Source organism: Halichoeres trimaculatus, unplaced genomic scaffold, assembly GCF_033239565.1.
Source record: "Halichoeres trimaculatus isolate MK-OKI-2021-1 unplaced genomic scaffold, fHalTri1.1 fHalTri1_scaffold_1, whole genome shotgun sequence".
Classification (NCBI taxonomy): Eukaryota; Metazoa; Chordata; class Actinopteri; order Labriformes; family Labridae; genus Halichoeres; species Halichoeres trimaculatus.
This window is the reverse complement of record NW_027437179.1, coordinates 40,996,374-41,015,943: the sequence shown is the minus strand read 5'-3', so window position 1 is coordinate 41,015,943 and position 19,570 is coordinate 40,996,374. Positions and strand designations below refer to the sequence as shown.

Below are 19,570 nucleotides of genomic sequence, written 5' to 3'. Positions count from 1 at the left end.
GAATTGAGAATGCCAGTTAGTCAGAAAATCAGAAGGTGTGTTAGTGTGTAGAAAGAGCCTTTTTGTCTGAAAACAGAAGGGGCATAGTCAGAATAGTAAATAACATGTTGGTCAGAAAATCAGAAGGCCTGTTGGTCAAAAAAGCAAAGATCATTTTAGCCAGAAATTAAGAGGGCACATTAGTCAGACAATCATAAGGCTTGTTTGTCAGTAAAAAAAAAGAGCCTGTTATATTGAAAACATAGGTCCATAGTCAGAAAATCAAGAGGTCTGTTTGTCAGAGAGCTCTTCAGTCAGAAAAGCAAATAGCATGTTAGACAGAAATGAAAAAGGTCCATTAGTCAGCCAATCAGAAGGCTTGTAAGTCAAGAAAGCAAAGATGATATTTGCCAGAAATTAAGACACCCCATTAGTCAGACATTTAGAAGGCTTTTTAGTCAGTAAAATAAAGAGCATGTTAGTTAGATAACAGAAGGTCCATAGTCAGAGTTGTAAATAGCATGTGAGTCAGACAATCAGAAGGCCTGTGAGTCAGAAAAGCAAATAGCTTGTTAGCCAGGAATTAAGAAGGCCCATACGTCAGAGAATCAAAAGGCCTGTCGGTCAGAAAAGCAAAGAACAAATTAGCCAGAAATTAGCCAGAAACCCCATTAGTTGGACAAACATAAGGCTTGTTAGTCAGAAAAAAAGATCCTGTTAGTCAGAAAACAGAGGGTCCATAGTCAGAAAATCAAGAAAGCTCTTCAGTCAGAAAACCTGTCAGTCAGAAAAGCAAATAACATGTTAGACAGAAATGAAAAAGGGCCCATTTGTCAGAAAATCAGAAGGATGGTAAGTCTGGAAGCCCTTTGGTCAGAAACTTTGTTTGGAATTTGATGGCGTTCTCGTTTCTCGTTCAGACGAGAACACCATCATCCAGAGAACTTCTATCCTATAAAAATTCAAACAGATCAGAGCTGCTCACCAACAAGAGTTTAGGGGACACCACTGATCAATTAAAAAGGTTTTAATCTTTACTCATTTTTGGTTGTGCGGTTTGATTGTGGGCATGCAAGGGGTCTGAACATACTGATTTGCCCAGGGGCCCATGATGTTGTTAAGACCCTCAGATAACAGTGAAATCCAAACTCTTCTGACTAACAAGCCCTCTAATTATCTGACTAACCGGCCCCCTGACAAATGGGCCCCAAAAAATAGAATATGACATTTCGTGTATTAATTACACAATTGTACACTTCACACATCACATACAACATATTTAATGCATTACGTGTGTGTGACATCAGGTTAATGCCAATCAATTCACCTGTTTCTCCTGCTGGAGTCCAGGAACAAGCACTATGAACAGTAGCTTCCTATAGGAGTTACTTCCAGGATTAGAGCTTTCTGATTGGCTGCCAGGAGAAACACAGGATCTAGATATTCACGCAATAGTACATGACTTAAGTCCAATCCATGATAAAATCAATCTTTTGTCCAACAACCCAAAGTTTGTTGTAGATTAAAGACACTTCTGTCGTCCTCAGATGTTTGAAAGTGAAACATCCTGTCTGTGTTTGCCGAAGGTTCAGCATAACACACCCTGCAGCCCGACATTAAAAAGCCATTGAGGACATCTTGTTTCTGTTGGGACATCCAGCTTTCATCAATGTTCAATCAGCGGTGGCTGCTGAGGAAAGACAGAGCTTCTCTGACGATCCAGAGCCAGATTCTTTCTCCAGATCTGACCTGATGATCCGTTAGTCTCAACACACTCTGGAAGTATTCACTATGGAGGTTGCAGTTCCAACACACACATCGTTAATCTTTGTTATTCAACGCCAAAGGGATTATTAGGATCCAATGTTGAGTGTTTTCATGGGAATGGAAACATGGAGGTTCAAATAAATATGTTTGATATCTGCCAGCTTCAGCATGTGCCCCTCCATTAACTCCACCAGTCACGATGGTCGCTGAGTCTGGTGAGACCATCAGAGTCCTAAACTTGTTTCTGTACCCACAGACTTATACTGCAGTTATTGATTGATCAACATGATGATGGGAAAGAGCTGTTATTTTAATGCTAACGACATGCTACTCAATGAGTTCGTGGAGTGCATCTGTTGTTTTCTCACCAGCGTCTGCAGAGATGTTGCTGCCAGAGCTTAAACTTTCACTCTAACAGCCTGAACTTTAACATTTGTCTCTGGCTTCAACATTCAGTTAAAAGTAAGAGTAAAGAATTTTTATTTTCTCACAGAGGGAACTGATGATTAAAGACACTGGCACTAAGTGAAATCCTGTGTAAACATTGAGTTGAACCAAATCTTCATCCCATCTGTCAATAAAGCCTGCCACCGCTATACTTCACCTCCTACAACATCAACAGCCCACCAACTTTCCATGCACCTGTGGCTAACCTCAAGTTTTACAGCCCTGGGAAGATAACTACATCTACAAAAAGACTCATCTGGAAGAAAATACTGATTTTAATTCTGTTGCAAATGTGCTTCAAATACATGTTTTTTGTGTGGAAAGTCATTAGCAAACAACAACAAATGGTAAGTCAAGCAATATTTTGAAAAAATGCCATCAAATTCTAGTAATCTTTCAAAATTTTTAAAATGTTTGCAATTTTTTTGTATAATTTATTAGATTTAAAAAAAAATTGGAAATTTTTGATATAAAAACAAACATTTTTTGCAATTTTTTTTTATTAGATTTTGTTTTGCAAATTTTAAAAAATGCTGAATTTTCTTTACCAATTTTTGAAACTTCCAAAGTTTATTTTTTTTATTTATTTTAATATTTTTCCAATTTTTTTATTTATTTATTCTTTTTTTTTTTCTTTTTTTTTTTTTCTTTTTTTACAAATTATGCATTAGGATATTTGAAATTTTTGCAAATTTCTTTAATTTTAATTTTTCTATTAAATATTTGCAGATTCCTGAAATTTCTAAATTTTCCCCCAAATTTTTTTGAAATTTTTTCAAATTTCCATATTTCTCTTTTAACAAATGACACAATGGCACATACTTGAAATTTTCTGATTATTTATCTAATTTTAATTTTTCTTTTAAATATTTGCATTCTTAAATTTATTTTTGGACCTCAATTTTTTTTTCTTGAATGTCCAAATTCCTCTAATTACAAATGTCACAATGGCAAATACTTGACATTTTTGCAAATGTATTTAATTTTTATTTTTCTATCAAATATTTGCAGATTCTTTAATTTTTTTTTCCCTTTTTTTTTTTTTTTTTTTTTTCAAATTTCCATATTTCTCTTACAGCAAATGGCACGATGGGACATAGTGCAAACACTTTGGAACAGAAATGTTGCAAATTTGGGAAAACAGGCATCAAAGGGTTAATTAAAGAATATGTAAATGCTCTGACACATTTAATGTATGTTTGTTCTTCTTATTCTCTTTTCCAGCTGCTTTAACATCTGAGTTTTGCTGATGTGAAACTAGTGACCAGACTTTAACCTTGAGTCCCAGAGGAGCTAAAGACAGGAAGTCATTTTGATTTGGGATGCTTTAAATTTTTATTTTCTCTTAAAATGAATGCAACAGAACAACACAGTTAAAAAGTGTTATATAAAGTCTTTATTTTTCAGCTCCACAAGATATTTGAAGCATTTTGTAAATGTCGTATGAATAAAGTAATGCACATTTCCTGTGTAAAAAATATAGTAATGTATAAAATCATCTGAGCAAGCATGGTCAAAGTATGCAAAAAGTTTCTAAGTCTGTAAAAAAGTTTTCAACCGGCTCTCTTTAAACTCTATAGGTCTGACGGCAGTGCTACAAGCAGTACACCCTGTAAACTTCACTGTGTGGTGTCCTTTGTTATAAAGTGCTATCATGCAGTGAATTTTAGGCAAAGTTACAAACCAAGAGCTAAAAACGATCCACCTCTCGCAGAGCTCTCTTCAAACTCACTCTAAGATGAGTTTAGGAGGCGTGATCTCATGGCCGTGACGGGCTGCAGGCGTTCAGCAGCGAGGGTTGCCCATCCGACAGTAACACACAGTCCTGAAGAGCCGACACTGGCAGAAGGCGCAGAAATCACAGCACACATTGCTGGGAGATTTACAGCTTCCCCACAGGGGAATACAGTTCGCAGGGGGAGGAGGACGCTTCTTCACTCCAAATTTGTTCTGAGAGGAAGGAAGAAAGACAGAGAGGAGAGGAGAGGAGAGGAGAGGAGAGGAGAGGAGAGGAGAGGAGAGGAGAGGAGAGGAGAGGAGAGGAGAGATTTGCATATGACTTCTTTAGTTCCTGCAGGTTTAATCAGTATAAATTTACTTTAACAGCTCTGTGGAAACAACAAAAGTTGAAAAGTCAGAACACTCGATGTCTCTTAGCATCTTTCAATCAATCTTAAAGACGTTTCATGCTGACTTTTCTACCTTTTGCAGTCTTTTCTTGGTCAAGTTTAAAATTTGACCTCTTTTACCCTTTGACATGTGAAAACTGCCTTCTCTACGCACAGAAAGAGTTTAATATTTGGAAGTTTTCTGCTTCATGCTGATTTGCGATGAGCTAATCTCACCTAGTCACAGCTTTTAATTAAACCTCACAGTAAGAAGCGTAAACAGGAACATGTGCAGCAGATTAAAGTTTACAAAACATAAACAAGTAGACTTTAAGAGTTAACTGTAAAAATGTTTCCATTTAGTTTTTCAAAGTATCACACTTTCATGTCATAAAAGGTCAAGAATTATTCTCTGAGATCATTCAAAATGAAATATTCAGCTAACATGAACACCGCCTGTGTGGTTTTCTTCACTCGTACCTTCCTCTGTTTCTTCGTCTTCCTGTTCTTCTTCGACGACTTCGGCAGCTCTGAAACAAAAGGTTACAGCATGCTCCATGATTAATGATGGAGTGTCACAGCTTTTGTCCTGTGAATGTTTACATGTTGGTCTTTAATATAACAGAGCTGATGTTTGGGGAGGAATATCCTGGAGGGCTAAACTTTTAACTTACATGTGTTTTGGGATTTTCAGAATAAAAGCACTCAAAAACAACTGTAACCAAGCGTGAAAACAAAACAAACAAACAGTTATTGCAGGATAGAAAAAGATAACTCATAGCCTTGACAACATTTTTTTTAAAGATCATACGGCTTTAATAATGTCCCATAACCTGAGAAGAAATCTTTCTGGAAATATTTTTAGTTCACAAGAGAAAATGTAATACTTGGGCAGGTTGTTTCAAGTGATACTGCAAAACTGTAAAAGGGAAGGCAGATAATTTTTTCGTCAGAAGAAGAGGAATCTAATTCTTGATTCTTTATCGGTTAGATATAAAAGGTTTAAAGCAAACAAAAATAATGAAAAAAACAAAATTATGAGATTACAAAGTTATAATGAGAGAAAGATTAATATTCTTAAGATTAAAAAGTCAAAATCATGTAAAGTCAAAATTTTGGAGGTCAAAATAATGTGACAAAAAGTCTAAAATATGAAAAAAAAGAGATAAAAGGTCAAATTGATGCAGAAAAAGTCAAAATAAAAAGATAAAAAGTTGAAAATATGAGTTTAAAAGTCAGAATGGAAATAAAAGATCAAAATTATGAATAAAAATTGGAAATCATGAATACAAAAGCAAAGATTATGAGAGAAAGAGGCAAAAATATGAGATAAAAGGTCAGAAAATTGAGATAAAAGGTCAAATTACGTGATAAGAAGTTAAGATTACAAATAAAAGGTCAAAATATATGAGTTAAAGGTCAAAATTATAAGATAAAGGTCAAAATTTTGAGATTAAAAAGTCAACACTATGAATAAAAGGTCAAAATTTTGAGATAATAAATGCAAAAATATGAGATAAGAAAAGTAAAAAAATATGAGATAAAAGGTCAGAAATATGTAATAAAAGGTCAACATTATGGAGAAAGGTCAAAATTATGAGATTAAAGGTCAAAATACTGGAGAAAGGGTCAAAAATATTATAATTAAAGTCATCATGTGAGATAATAAGTCAGAATCTGAGATAAAAGGTGAAAATTATGAGATTAAAAGTTGAAATTATGAATATAAAGTCAATATATGACCTTATTGTCTAAAATTTCGACCTTTTGTCTGTTTGTTTCTTTTTCAATTGCTCTAGGAATAAAGTCACTGAAGTGACACAAAACAGCCGTGACAGAAGTAACCAGGTATAAAATAGTAAAACCCTTAAACTCACCTACTATAAGAACGGGCGGAGACGGCACTTCCAGACTCTGAGACAGAGCGTTCGATACCACTACTCTGTTGTTGGAGAGCGTGTCTTCTGGGATCATGTGGGCGGAGCTAAAAAGGTAATCCGACACCACCAGGACGAAGCAGCCGAGAAACAGGAGGGTGTGCATCTTTATCTGGAGCAAAAGTAAAAAGACAACTTGTGTCAGGATCAAGCAGTGAGTTACGGTCTAAGGATATGAAGGCACAATGCGCAAAAAAACTTCAAAATCAATATGTCAAATATACACAAAACAAGTTGCCCTCGGGGGCGCTGTGGAGCACATATCTGCACAAAAGCACTGGAATCGTACATTTTTGGACCATGACTGAATTTTGTTTCATGTTTCGGCACGACTTTGAGCAGGAAAAAGAAAAAGAAGATTGATTGCTAAAGTTTTAAGAGGGTTTTTGCCCTGTTTTTCAGGCTCGGCCCAGAACAAGTTGTGGAAAAAAAACCTCTGCAAGGTGTGTTGATAAAGACATGCGCTTCTTAAACTGAAGTTTGTTTCTGTAACAAGGCCGTAAATATGTTTATTTCTGCTGTAAAGATCAGTTATTTTTAATGGGTATGTATGTGGTTTCCTGTGTTTGCAGCCAGCCTCTAGTGGAAACTCGAGGAACTGCAGCTTTAAATACTTCTGCATTTGCTTCATAGTTTTGGATGGGCAGTTGCTGCTTGGGAAAACCATCAAACTACACAACTACTGAGTGATTTGGAAAAAGTTACATGTCACCAGAAACCGCTGTTTAATATTAACAATCCCATGAGGCTTTGCAAAATATGTGTGTTCATAACAATAGGCTGCCATCTTGGGTCCGGTTTTTATTTCTTTCACCTGTTCCTCTTATTCTCAGCCTGTTGGAGCCTCATGTTGGAGTCTGATGAGTCTCTGTGATCCAGACTTCCCCTCTAATTCAGGCTGATTATAGTGTTTATTTTTTAAACCTCCACCCTCGTTTGTCCTTTGACTCTTGGCAGCATGTTTTGTTCTTGGATTGTTGGCGGCAGTTTTTGCTTTCAGTCATGCTAAGAGAGACAGACAAATGAACTGGCAGAGAGAGGATTTAAAACCCACAGTGAGATGGGGAAAAGAAACACATCTTTATTAGATTGTTGAAAAATAAAGATATTAAAGATGTTTCTTCTGAAATTATGAATATATTATTCTGGGCTTTGCCTCAGAACAGAAATAAAATGGATTCAATCAAAGGAAACAGTAGGTCAGGGCAAACTGCAGCTGTGCTGCAAATATTAGAAAAACTGTTTTTTCCGATTGATGATTGATAACAGTCTGCTTCTTTCCAGCATTAAGGGAAATAACTAAAAGCAACCCTGACAAAAAATCCTCGTTAAATTTATGAGCAACAGCATGAGCCAAAAGCAGCTAATGGTATGCCATTGATGGCTCAGCAAGTGACTCCTGGCGATCTCATAGCTACTCACGTCAATCCCCTTAGTGACTCGTGCCAACCCCTCAGTGAATCGTGTCAGTCACTCAGCAACCAGAGCCAAATCCTCAGCGACTCATGGAAATCGCTCTGTGACTCTCGGCACTAGCGACTTGTGCTAATATCTCTACGACTCGTGACAATCGCTTTGCTACCCCAGGAAATCACACAGCTACTCAAGCCAATTCCTCAACGACTTTTGCCAAGCCCTCAGTGACACATGTCAATGACTCAGCACCAGGACTCATGACAATGGCTTAGTGCAGGGGTGGCCAACCTGCAGCTCGGGAGCCGCATGTGGCTCTTTGCCTTTCTGCATGCGGGTCTTTGATCCACTCATGAAAAATACATATATAGTAAAGAATACTGGTGTGGCAATCAATCTACAGTATTGATATACTGATGCCAACGTTGGGATCAATGTTTGGGTGGACTGATTGATACTTAAGTTTCAGTTTCTGTTCTCTAGTACAAATTGAAACACATTTACAAACACAATAAATCTTGCTTCGAAAGTTGGAAATATACTGACTTCCATTTTATGTCATTTCATTTTTGTGTGACAGGAAGCGTGTTTGTAAGACCCCGTGCATGACGTGGCTCTCTGTAGTACCACGGTCATTATTGTGGCTCTTGGTCTCTGACTGGTTGGCCACCCCTGGCTTAGTGGCTTGTGCCAATCCCTCAGGGACATGGGCAATTCCTCAGTGACTCATGCCAATTTTTCAGCAGCTTATGCCAGCATTCAGTGACTCATGCCAATGGCTCTGTGACTATTGGAAATTGCTCAGACTTGTGCTGATTTCTCAAGACCCATGCTTTGCTACTCCTGGAAATTTTAAGCTACTCAAGCCAATCCTTCAACGACTCTTGCCGAGCCCTGAGTGACTCTTGTCAAGCGACTCAGCACCCTGTGCCATATCTTTGTGGACTTGTGGCAATCGCTTAATGACTTGTGCCAATCCATCAGGGACATGGGCAATTCCCCAGTGACTCATGCCAATTTTTCAGCAACTTATGCCAATCACTCAGTGACTCTTCGCAATTGCTCAGCAACTTGTGCTGATTTCTCAAGGATGTGCCCCTCTCTTAGCTACTCCCTGAAATCACATAGCTACTCGAGCCAATCCCTCAACAACTCTCACCAAGTCCTCAGTGACACATGTCAATAACTCAGCACCCTGTGCCATATCCTCAGGGACATGGGCAATCCCCCAGTGACTCATGCCATTTTTTCAGCAACTTATGCCAGCGTTCAGTGACTCATGCCAATCGCTCTGTGACTCTCTGCATTGCTCAGCGACTTGTGCGGATTTCTCAAGCACTCGTGCCAATCGGTTAGCTACATCTTTGAAATCACAAAGCTACTCGAGCCAAGCCCTCAGTGACTTGTGAAATCCCTCAGCAACTCTTGCCGAGCCCTCAGGGACTAATGCCATTCCCTTAGTGACTTGTGTCAACCGCTCAGTAACTCTTGACCCAGAACCCTGTGCCGAATCCTTGGGGACTCATGGCATCTGCTTAGTGACTTGTGCCAATCCCTCAGGGACATGGGCAATTCCCCAGTGACTTGTGCCAATTTTTCAGCAACTAATGCAAACGTTCAGCGACTCATGCCAACTGCTCTGACTCTTGGCACTTGCCCAGCTACTTGTGCTTATTTCTCAAGACCCCTGAAAATTGCTAAGCTACCCCTGAAAATCACATAACTTTTCAAGCCAACCCCTCAGTGACTTGTGCAATCCCTCAGCGACTTTTGCCGAGCCCTCAAGGACTAATACTACTTCCTGTGCAACTTGTAGCAACCCCTCAGTCACACATGTCTATGACCCAGCACCCTTTGCCAAATCCTTGGGGACTCATGGCAATTGCTTAGTGATTTGTGTCAATCCCTCAGTGACTCATGCCAATTTTTCAGCAACTTATGCCCACGTTCAGTGACTCATGCCAATCACTCTGTGGCTCATGGTTATTGCATGGTGAGATGGGCAATCGCTTAGCGACCCATGCCAATTACTTAGCCACATGAGTCACTGAGTGACTGCCATGAGTAGCTGAGCTATCAGCACAAGTCGCAAAGGGATTGCCATGAGTCAAAAGGGAATGGCATCTCGGCTGAGCTGGAGTTTAGTTTCCTGTGTTGATTTGTAGATTTCATGTTTAGACTCAGATGGCATGAGGAGCTTGGAATCAACCTTTGGAATCGATTTAACCCTTATGAGCTGTTTTTGTTGTTTTCATTATATTTGTCCAAACTAATGTACCGAAAGTTGTACCAGGCATTAAAATGAACAAAAAACTGAAGAAAACATGGGGGGGTCTAATGATGTTTTCCATGACTGCAAGTTTCAGCAGGTGTCCAGAGAGGCTGTTTTTCCAACACCTCACCTCAGAGTGTTGTTTGGTTTCAGTGTTAAAAAATGAAAGAGGTGAATTAATGATAAAACAGCAGGTGGATATGTTAGAAAACATCATAAAGATCCTGGGCCCAGATGAAGCCAAAGACTGCATGTGATGCACAAACTGCACGAGGAAGTAAAAAATACTCTAAAAATATTTGTTCAGGTGGTAAAAAAGGTTGAGCCATGCAGAGCTCCGTGAGCAGGAGGTCAGAGAGGCACCATCAGTGGTGGAGAGGTGTGTGAGTCTCATCAGTTTGTTGAAGGCATCAGCAGTGACTTGTGTATTAGGCCTTGTCCACATGTATCCAGGTATTTTCAAAAACAAATATCTTCCCCTCATTTGTTTTTAAAAATACTTTCGCCCACACACGCAAATCCACCTGTGAGGGTGGCTCAAAGCATGCCAAAAACATATGGAGTTTTCCACAAACTTCACTTTTGCCAGAGTTTCTGGAAAACATTTTCTTGTGATTGAAGCTGTGTTTTCGTATGCACAACTTGTCTAAACATATAAAAAATACATGCAGTTTCCCAAACACCCAACTACATGTGGACATGGCCTCGGTGGGGGAGCGTTTTTTTTCTCCATCTTTCTAAAAAGTTAGGTAGCTTCAGGTCTGCTGCTCAGTTTGTTGCAATTTAATTATTAACTACTTAATTAGAATATTGATTGATTGATTATGCCAAAATCACTTTATTAAGTCTTTTAGTGAAATTTGTGGGTCTTTGTCTTTCCTCCCAGCCCACAATATATGATATTTAATGACAAAACCTGTTGTTAGTAGAGCTTGTGAATGTAAAATCCTGAGCTAAAACAAGCTGTTTGGGTTTTGGGGATGTGCCGACATCAGCGATTCCCTTTTTTGACCAATCAGGAGCAAGTCTGACCTGATTGGTCCACCGGATCAGATACCCCCGAACCTCCTCCCTTCCCACTCCCCTCCCTGCTGCTGGAGAGAAATCTCTCCAGCAGAGGGGAGGAGAATGCCAAAGTTGAAGAGCCATCACTGCTCTGTTTTTGGCTGTAAACAGCCACATAGTTCCATGCACAAGCTTCCCATCTCAGAAGAAGACAGACTAAGTGTCTAGAGTTCATTTATCAGGAAATGTTCCAGCTACACTCAGTAAAACTGTGCATGTGTGTGCTAGTCACTTCACGGCCGACTGCTTTTCCAACTTTGGACAGTCCAACAGAGGGCTAGCCAATAGACTGGTCCTGAATCCAGGCTCATTACCAACCATCCTCCAACAAACCTGGGACCCTGGAAATGTGAGTATTTCAAATGCTGTGTGCTGTGGAGCAGATGGAAGAGCTTTTCCTCAGTGTCCCCCCTGTCTCTGTGTTAGCTTCAGGATGCTAACTTTAGCTGCAGTTAGCCTGTTGTTTTAGCCTGTAATGTTACGTTAAACGAGCTTCTCTGTTTTCTAAACATTGTGCACTCGGAGCTCGTGGCGCCGCTCTCAGTGACGTGGAAGAGCGGGGCGGTATCAGCGGTGGCTCATTTACATATGAAGGCCACGCCCACTAAATCAGAGCGTTCTGAACAGAGGGGCTATGAGAGCCTGGAAACAATGCTGCTGTGCTTGATTTATTGGCTTTTTGGACCAAAACATGTTACTACCATTTCATGAAGACATCAATGATCCAGATTAAACTGCAGGAAAGGAGCAGAATATGGGACCTTTAACAAATGAATGTGGAGTCAAGCTCTTCATGTAATATTCCACATTTTCTCCAGTCTCGCCATGTTTAGCGCTGCTCTCCCTGATGCTAAGTGGAGTTTGTTTTGCCACTTAGTCCAACTGAAATGGGTGTTTTCCCAAGGGGAAGTGACGTTAACACATACCCTCTATTAGGACGTCTAACCATGACCCTACCTGGATGTCAATATGCAGTTCAACATTTTAACATTTTCGATGTCAAGTAGACGCTTAAGCAGGAATGAGTGTGCAAGCCCACTGCACAAAGAGACGTTCAACCACCGTCCTTTCCGTGTCATTTTTTGACAGAACGTCCTTTGAACGTCTCCTTGCTCAGTGGCTTCTTCTCTGCTTCGATAAATTTCTTTCAGTCAGTTGATATGTGTGACTTGAAATTCAAAGTCTGTACGATTTAGTCTCCAGAAAATGACCCCCACCCCCTGATGAACCATGTCACCCGCTCATCCCTCATCTTTAGGCTGGAGAAGTATCCTGTGGCATCATTTCTTGAATTAAAAAAAATCAAGCTTCAAGGGCCAGAGTAATAACAGAATGTGGTTAGTGGTTTGAACCATTCCACAGACTCCTTAATGTTTGTTTTTAACATGTTTTGAGGAAAAACAGACTTCCCCTCTGGGCTGGATTAAGTTTTTCTGTCGACTGAGCTGAAAAGGAGATTTACAACTTTGCATCACGTGAGCCCAAACTTTGGCTTTTAGAGCGTTTCAGCGCAGGAGCACGCAACACCCTCCGACAGTCAATGACTGGGTGACACGCAAAGTGCCAAAAATGACGCTTCAGTGCTCGCACTAATGACCCTAAATCATCAGATCAAGGGTTAAACTGGCAGTCATTAGTCCTGTCCATTCAAAAAGACTAAAATGAACCCAGCTGTGCCTGCAGGGATCTCCCTTTATTAGATTAGGAGCTCCTGATTAGATTACAGCAAAGAAAGGAGGTACATTTAGAGCTGGCAGCGGAGAAACCAAACATATGGCATCGCTTTAACAAATGTGTCTCTGGTTAATTAGTTTGTGTCATTGAACAGCTAAACTCACACTGGTGGGACCAGATCCACACTGGGATCTGTTTACAAAAGTTCAGACATGAGTAGCAGTAAAATAGAATCTGTCTACGCCGTTAAAACACTCTCATTTAAATTCAATAACAAGGGAACCTGAGGAGGAGCCGACATTAAAGCTGGTCGGACTGGTGTTTATCCCACTATATGAGATAGATCCTTAGCGAGTCACACACACACATCAGTACGTCTATTTGGTGCAGTATTTAAAAATACCTCAGAGCAAGTCATCTGTTTTCATGCTGGAATAATTTTGCAGTAATAACCGTCACGACAGGAGCTGGAAAAAACACACAAAGCTTCCTTTTTGGTGGAGAGTTCGCTAAATACTAAACATCTCCCTTCCGAGCGACTTCTATGTATTTCAAACCCGAGGGAGACGAGTTAAAAATGTTCAGACTGAGCGCGTGCAGATCTTCGAACGTCTGCGAAAGTCTGTGAAAGAATCTGTGAAATAGTCAAGATGCTCCTTAAAAGTGGCTCCAGATCTTCACCAGATCTTCATCAGATCTTCCAGACTTGTTGAAATAAGGCCATCGCATGAGGATTTGCGAACTGCTTTGAGATATGTTGGGGAGGTGGGCCTTAATCACCAAGGTCTGCCTCCAATAGGCCTCCAGAGGGCTTGCCAATTCAAGTGAATGCGCAGAGCTGTAGCTCATAAATTCAGCACAGGAAAGATGAAGCAGGGCAGGAAGTCCTAACCAGAAACAACCTAAAACACCCAGTGACTTCCAAAATAAAACAAACCGTATCAAAATCAGTTCGTATTTATCTTGACTACAACAACAAGCGGATATAATGAGCGCAGCCAGACCAGGAGTCAACAGGTTTGAGTTTTTACAGCCCAACATGCATGAAGAGAGACTGATCAATGGAGTGGGAAGAGCAGGAACTCCTCGGTCCGTGACTCTAGCTTCTGTCAGTCATATAGCTTGTAAGACTGTTAGTTAATAAACACAGTCAACACACCATAGAGTCGGACTGCAGATGTTTCTGGCATATATGAGGACCCTGTGACTCATTCTCCCCCTGAGGACAAAGAGAAGAAGACTCAGATTAAGGGTCTAAGTGTTCCCTGAACAGATGAGTCTTCAGACATCTCTTAAAGTAGAAAGAGACTCTGTGGATCGTATAGAGTTAGATAATTAATTCACCATTTGGGAACAACAGAGGAGCAGAGTCTGGCTAGTGATTTGGAGCCATGCTGGGCTGGGAGCACCAGGCGTCTTTCACAAGCAGAGCGTAGAGGATCAGACGGAGTGTAGACCTGGATGAGGGACCCCAGGTAGGCAGGAGCTGTTCTTGTAAATGTTTTGTAAGCCAGAGGAAGAGCTTTGAATTTGATTGGAGCTGCCACTGGAAGCCAGTGGAGAGAGATAAACAGCTGGGTGACGTGCTGTTATTGGCTGGTTAAAGACCAGATGTGCTGCTGCATTCTGGGTAATCTGCAGATGTTTGGTCTGATTCTCCTGATGTCATAGAGGGCAGAGCCACAAGATCGAGTAATTGAGGCCACGTGAACCTTAAAGGTCAGCTGATCATCAGTGAGTACACACAGATTTCTGGCAGACTTTGTAACGCAACTTGATTGGAATCAAGCAGGACATTGATCCGTGGTTGAACCCATCAACTGTATATGGAGTGGACAGTGTGGCTCCACCATTTATCATTGTACAGTTTTGAAGCCAAAATTCCCCGTCACAGGTGCAGCCATTGGCAGCAATTGCAGCCAGAGTCTGAACAGTAGAGGCTATATATATATATATATATATATATATCTTTTTCCGTTGCTAGGCGCTGCCCAAGTAGGTGCCTGTTGCAGCAGCTCTCTCGTCTTTGTCCGTTTCTTGTAATTTTTTTCGTCTCTTTTTTGTAATCTTTGTATTTGGAGTGGATCATTACTTTGTATGGCTCATATGTTGGTCACGGACACCAAACTTTTTGTGGCTTTGGCGATGTATTGTTACTACTTTTCACCTGTGTTTGTCTGGAGATCCTACATGTAACCATGGCTGCATTGTATACATGTGAAATCAGCTGTTAGCAGCCCGTAGCATGTCAATGCTAACTGGTGCAAGGCCTGATGTTTCCCACAAGGTGAGGAGAAGGAGGTGAGGACGACGTGCTGGTTCTCAGGTGTGAGCTAAGAAGTGACGACGTGGACCTGTCCTTCCATCTCTTGTCGTTGGGATCGTGGGATCTAGCTCGGGGGGGATAGACGAGCTAGCTGTGCTAACCCAGCGGCATCGTACTGTTCACGGTCGTGGCTGATGGAGCTGACATCGGACGCCGGCGCCACATGTGAAGAGCTTCACCTGCTGTGAGCAGACAGGATCCAGGAGACAGAGACTGAACAGACTGCTGAAGAAGCTCAGTCCTGGACCCTGTGGAGGTGGAGACTGGCTGGGCTGGAGAGTTGTGGACGGGATATCGTCATCTAATTTCTTATGGACCTTTTTGCACTTTCTATACTCTTTCTTACTTTTGTTTTCTTAAATGCTGCGGTGACTCCTGAATTTCCCCTCGGGGATAAATAAAGTATTTTCTATTCTATTCTATTCTATTCTATATATATTTTTTTTTCTTTTCTTTGCTAGAGTCTAATCTCTTCTTGGCTAACCTTTCCAACATATTTTACAATCTCTGCAAAAGATACACAAAAACGGCAGCTGTCAATCATCGTTAAGTGTGATGTAAAGCCTCGTTTAAACCTCTAGTAACTAATGAAACTGAATTTTTTCAGTCAAATAAAACTTAAACAATACACTTAATAGTATCTTCAAAACACCACAACAATTGGATGTGAGAAACATTTCTACCAGGTGAATTATATTTTAAAGTTTGACCACAGCCCATCTGGAATGACTGGGGAGATGGACGTTTTTGACCTGTACTGCAGCCAGCCACCAGGGGGAGCAGTTTTTGTGGAGACTCCAGGCTGATTAAGACGACGTCTATTCTTTTCTTTACAGTGTGTGGATCCAACCCGTATCAAACTGTACTGATCTGTACCAGACCACTTGGTGGAAATGAGGCAAAAGTGTTTCAGACATAAGCTGAAATAACGTCATTTTAAACACCAGGGAGAGAAAAACAGAGATTTTTCAAACTGTAAATCAAGAAAAGATTTTGCGGGGGCACCAAAGGGACGGAATAAAGACTAAAAAATAGCATGATACCCCCTCTGAGTTAACTACAGCTCTGCTAAATGGGCAGCAGCTGACTGTGAGCCACAAACCCATCAGAAAGTGTTTTTGATTTCCCCAAAAATCCACGCGACAGTTGACGATGAATGGAACAGCATAAATGTGCTAAAGCTCCAGAGTGAAGCACAGATTTAACCTGACGCCATGATTGGAGTGACGGTGGTTTATGTCATCAGGCTCGGCTTCGTCACTCAGCTGAGAGATTTCCTTGTCGTGGTGTGGGCCCGCCCCTTTGTGGACGAGGCTGACAGTCATTACAGACAATATGTGGAGTATGCATAAAAAATCTGTTTGCATCTGTTTTTCCTCTGAGCTGCTTTTCGATTTGTCTCACACACTGTTCGCTCTCTGAGAAGCTTCAAAACTTTAATTTAAAATCCATCATTTCTCCTCGTATGTCTTTGTTTGAGCAGCACTAAAGTGACCGCAGCTGCTCTTTATTCCTACTTTCAGAAATAATCAAACTCCCGTCGCATTTCTCAGATGATGGAAACATGGATTTCTTATTTGGAGTTGGCCGAAGCCGCAGCGAGAAAGCACACAAGCCTTTTTCACATTCTTCTGCTGATTACATCTCCAGAGTTTATGTATTCCAGGTTTTCTCTGTTCCAGTGACCAAACATTGGAAGGGAAACAGATCTGGACTGTGATCCAATGAAAGACTGCTCCCACAATGACAAATTTCTCAAAGCAATATTTCTTTCTGTTCTTTGAGGAAATGGAGCAGTTATTCTGATTGATGTTCTTTCTGTGCATGCTCTGGCTGACGGTTTACAGACTTAACGTTCATCGGTGTGGACTTGTTTGAGATCAGGATCAGCTGAGAGGTCTATCACTTTTAGACGCATGAATATAAAGATCACCCGTTGAGATGAACAATACTGTGAGAAGAAGCTTCAGTCTTTATTTTGTCCCTCTGGTGCCACCGTAATATCTTTACACGAGTAACAGCTAAAAAAAATCCCTATTGTTCTCTCTGTTCTTTTAGAAAACCCTAATTTCAGTTTCTATTTGAAACACTTTGGCCCTGTCCCCACCAAGCAGTCTGTTACGGATCAGTACAGTTTGGTACGGGTTGGATCAGTAAAGCCTGATCCTGTTTGCGTTTCAAGGACAAACACCTGGTTAGTGAAAATGAAGCCTGTGCGAAACTCGCTGTTCATCGAGGATCTACTTGAGGCTGCAGAAAGACCAGGGGTGCATCCGAATAGTTTTTATTTGATAAGGAACCTTCCTAACTGAAGAAATGACCCGGAAGTATTTAAGCGTCAGCCATGATATATGCTGTTTGAATTCTCCAAACGTTAAGGAAAGGAGGGTCGTTGCTTCCTTTAATACCTCCTTTAGCTTAGGAAACACCGGACCATCCTTTTCAAAAGGAAAGGGGAAGAAAACGCCCCATAATGCCTTGCAGCCCCTGCCGAAAGTTTACGGAAACTAACGATGAAGAAGGGACGGAAATTATTTGAGTACTGTTGTTTTTCTAACATCTACCATCAAGTGTCTGCCTGAACGTGTCAATTGTTTTCACGATGTATGAGTTAATTGTAGTTCGTCATGGCTTACCTATGTCACAAGTAATTGTTGTCACATAAATATGACATCAAAGTGAAAGTGCAGTCGAATTCCTCTTTGGCCGCAGTTCTCCTTTCCTCTCATCTTCTCCCCTCCTTCCCTTGACCCTGTGACGTTTTTTATCGGGGTTAAGGTAAGGTGGATAGGAAAGGACTTAGGAAGGACTATTCAGATCCACCCCAGAAGTCACCAAGCCAGGTCACGTGACACAGCTCAGGTCACATGACTGACAGGTACCCTGTAACTATTAGAAAGGAAGCTCAAAGCTGTCCTCATATCCAACATGGCTGCTTCCGTGGATTGGCTTCATTCTACGGTATCAGGAACAAACGGGTGACGTCACAAAGGCTATGTCCATGTTTTATACAGTCTATGTGTTGTACGTCAATTTGGAGAAACAGTGTCCACTAAATGGAACTGTAGAAACCCAGACCTTGTTGTACGAGGACTGTTAGAGCCTGTAAGTGAACAAAAAAAATTTGTTTTTAAATAAAATGAAAAATAAAACCCAACATTTAAGAAGATGTTTAAATTTAGGGGAAGAAAGATACTTTTTGGGTTTTCCATTCAGTCCATTCCATTTTCCACCGCTTATCCGTGTCTGGGTCGCAGGGGCAGCAGTGCCATCAGCAGAGACCAGTGGTCCCTGTCCCTGGCCACTTCCACCAACTCCTCAGAGGGGAAACCATGGCATTCCCAGGTCAGTCAAGAGATTTAATCTCCGCACGGTGTCCTTGGTCTACCCCGGGGTCTCCTACCCTACCTTACCCTACCCCTAATGCTGAGTCCAGACACCCTGAGGAGGAAGCTCATTTCAGCTACTTGTATCTGCGATCTTGTTCTTAGAACATAGATTGACCGGTACATTGAGAGCCTCACTTCTGGCTCAGCTCTCTTCACCACAACAGACCGGTATAGCGTCCGCATCACTGCTGACGCCACCACAATCCATCTGACAATCTCTCTCAATGCTTCTCCGTAGTGGAAGGGTTTGAGTGTGTCAATGATCCTATGGAGCTATGTTGTCGGGGGAAATTGCCCCTAGTAGGGTCTCCCAACGCAAACTGGTCGAATGTGAGAGGCCAGACCCCATATGATGAGTGATAACAAGATTCAGTTTACCCTGGCTGGAGGGTCACCGGTGCCTCATTCTGGAGCCAGGCCTGGGGTCAGGGCCCACAGGTGAGTGCCTGGTAGCCGGGCCTTTACCCATGGGGTCTGATCAGGTCCACCACCTGTGGATCCACCACCTGCAGGAGGAGCTATAAGCGGAGGCCCTGGTGGCCTGGTACCCGATTACGGAATCTGGCTTTTGGGACATGGAACGTAACTTTTGGGGTTTTGTTAAAAAGACATTTTTTATTACATTTGACAACACTCTGCACTTCTGTTACATATTGGGTTTTATTACTTTTCTTTTTTCTTTTTTTCTTTCCACATTTTATGTCGTTGGTACATTTTTGGCTCCAACAAGGCCCCGCCCCTGCAACCTGTCATAAACCAGTTTGGAAATTTTTTTGTGGTGACCACATTTCAGCAAACTCAGTGAAAAATTAAAAAAAAAACAAAAAATGTGGTGACAGTCTTAAAAACAAATTATTTTGTTCTTTCTGTTTTTCTTTTGTTTGATCGAAACTTGTTCTATAGTTTGTGGATTGCTTTGCTTGTCGTCTTTCTGTAAAAAAGAAATAATGGAATGTTAAGGGCACGTGGACAGTATTTTTTGTTTTTTTGTGATTATGTGTTTAACAGTTTGTGGGTGAAAGGGCAGATACAATAAGAATTTTTCTCTTCTTTCTGCTCCTTTTCATTCATTTGAGATTTTTAATTTTTATGTTTTACCTATAGTTTTGTGTCAACATGAATGAAAAACTAAACTACACTTGGCTTCACCTGAATGCTTAGCTCACAAGTGGACGCATAAATTCAGAGCACTT

At 41.0% G+C, this 19,570-nt stretch overlaps 1 protein-coding gene across 1 annotated transcript in view; it reads right to left on the bottom strand.

Moving 5' to 3' along the window:
• Positions 1-3,637: 3,637 nt before the first annotated feature.
• The window catches only part of asip1 (agouti signaling protein 1), a 96,933-nt gene continuing 81,000 nt past the window's right edge, over positions 3,638-19,570 (bottom strand). Inside the window, exons 2-4 of the mRNA XM_074676178.1 lie at positions 6,179-6,350; positions 4,782-4,831; positions 3,638-4,143 (exon numbers count right to left, since the gene is read on the bottom strand). Of these exons, the coding sequence (XP_074532279.1) occupies positions 3,979-4,143; positions 4,782-4,831; positions 6,179-6,344 (381 nt within the window). The 5' untranslated portion in view covers positions 6,345-6,350 and the 3' untranslated portion in view covers positions 3,638-3,978. The remainder of the gene's footprint in view (positions 4,144-4,781; positions 4,832-6,178; positions 6,351-19,570) is intronic.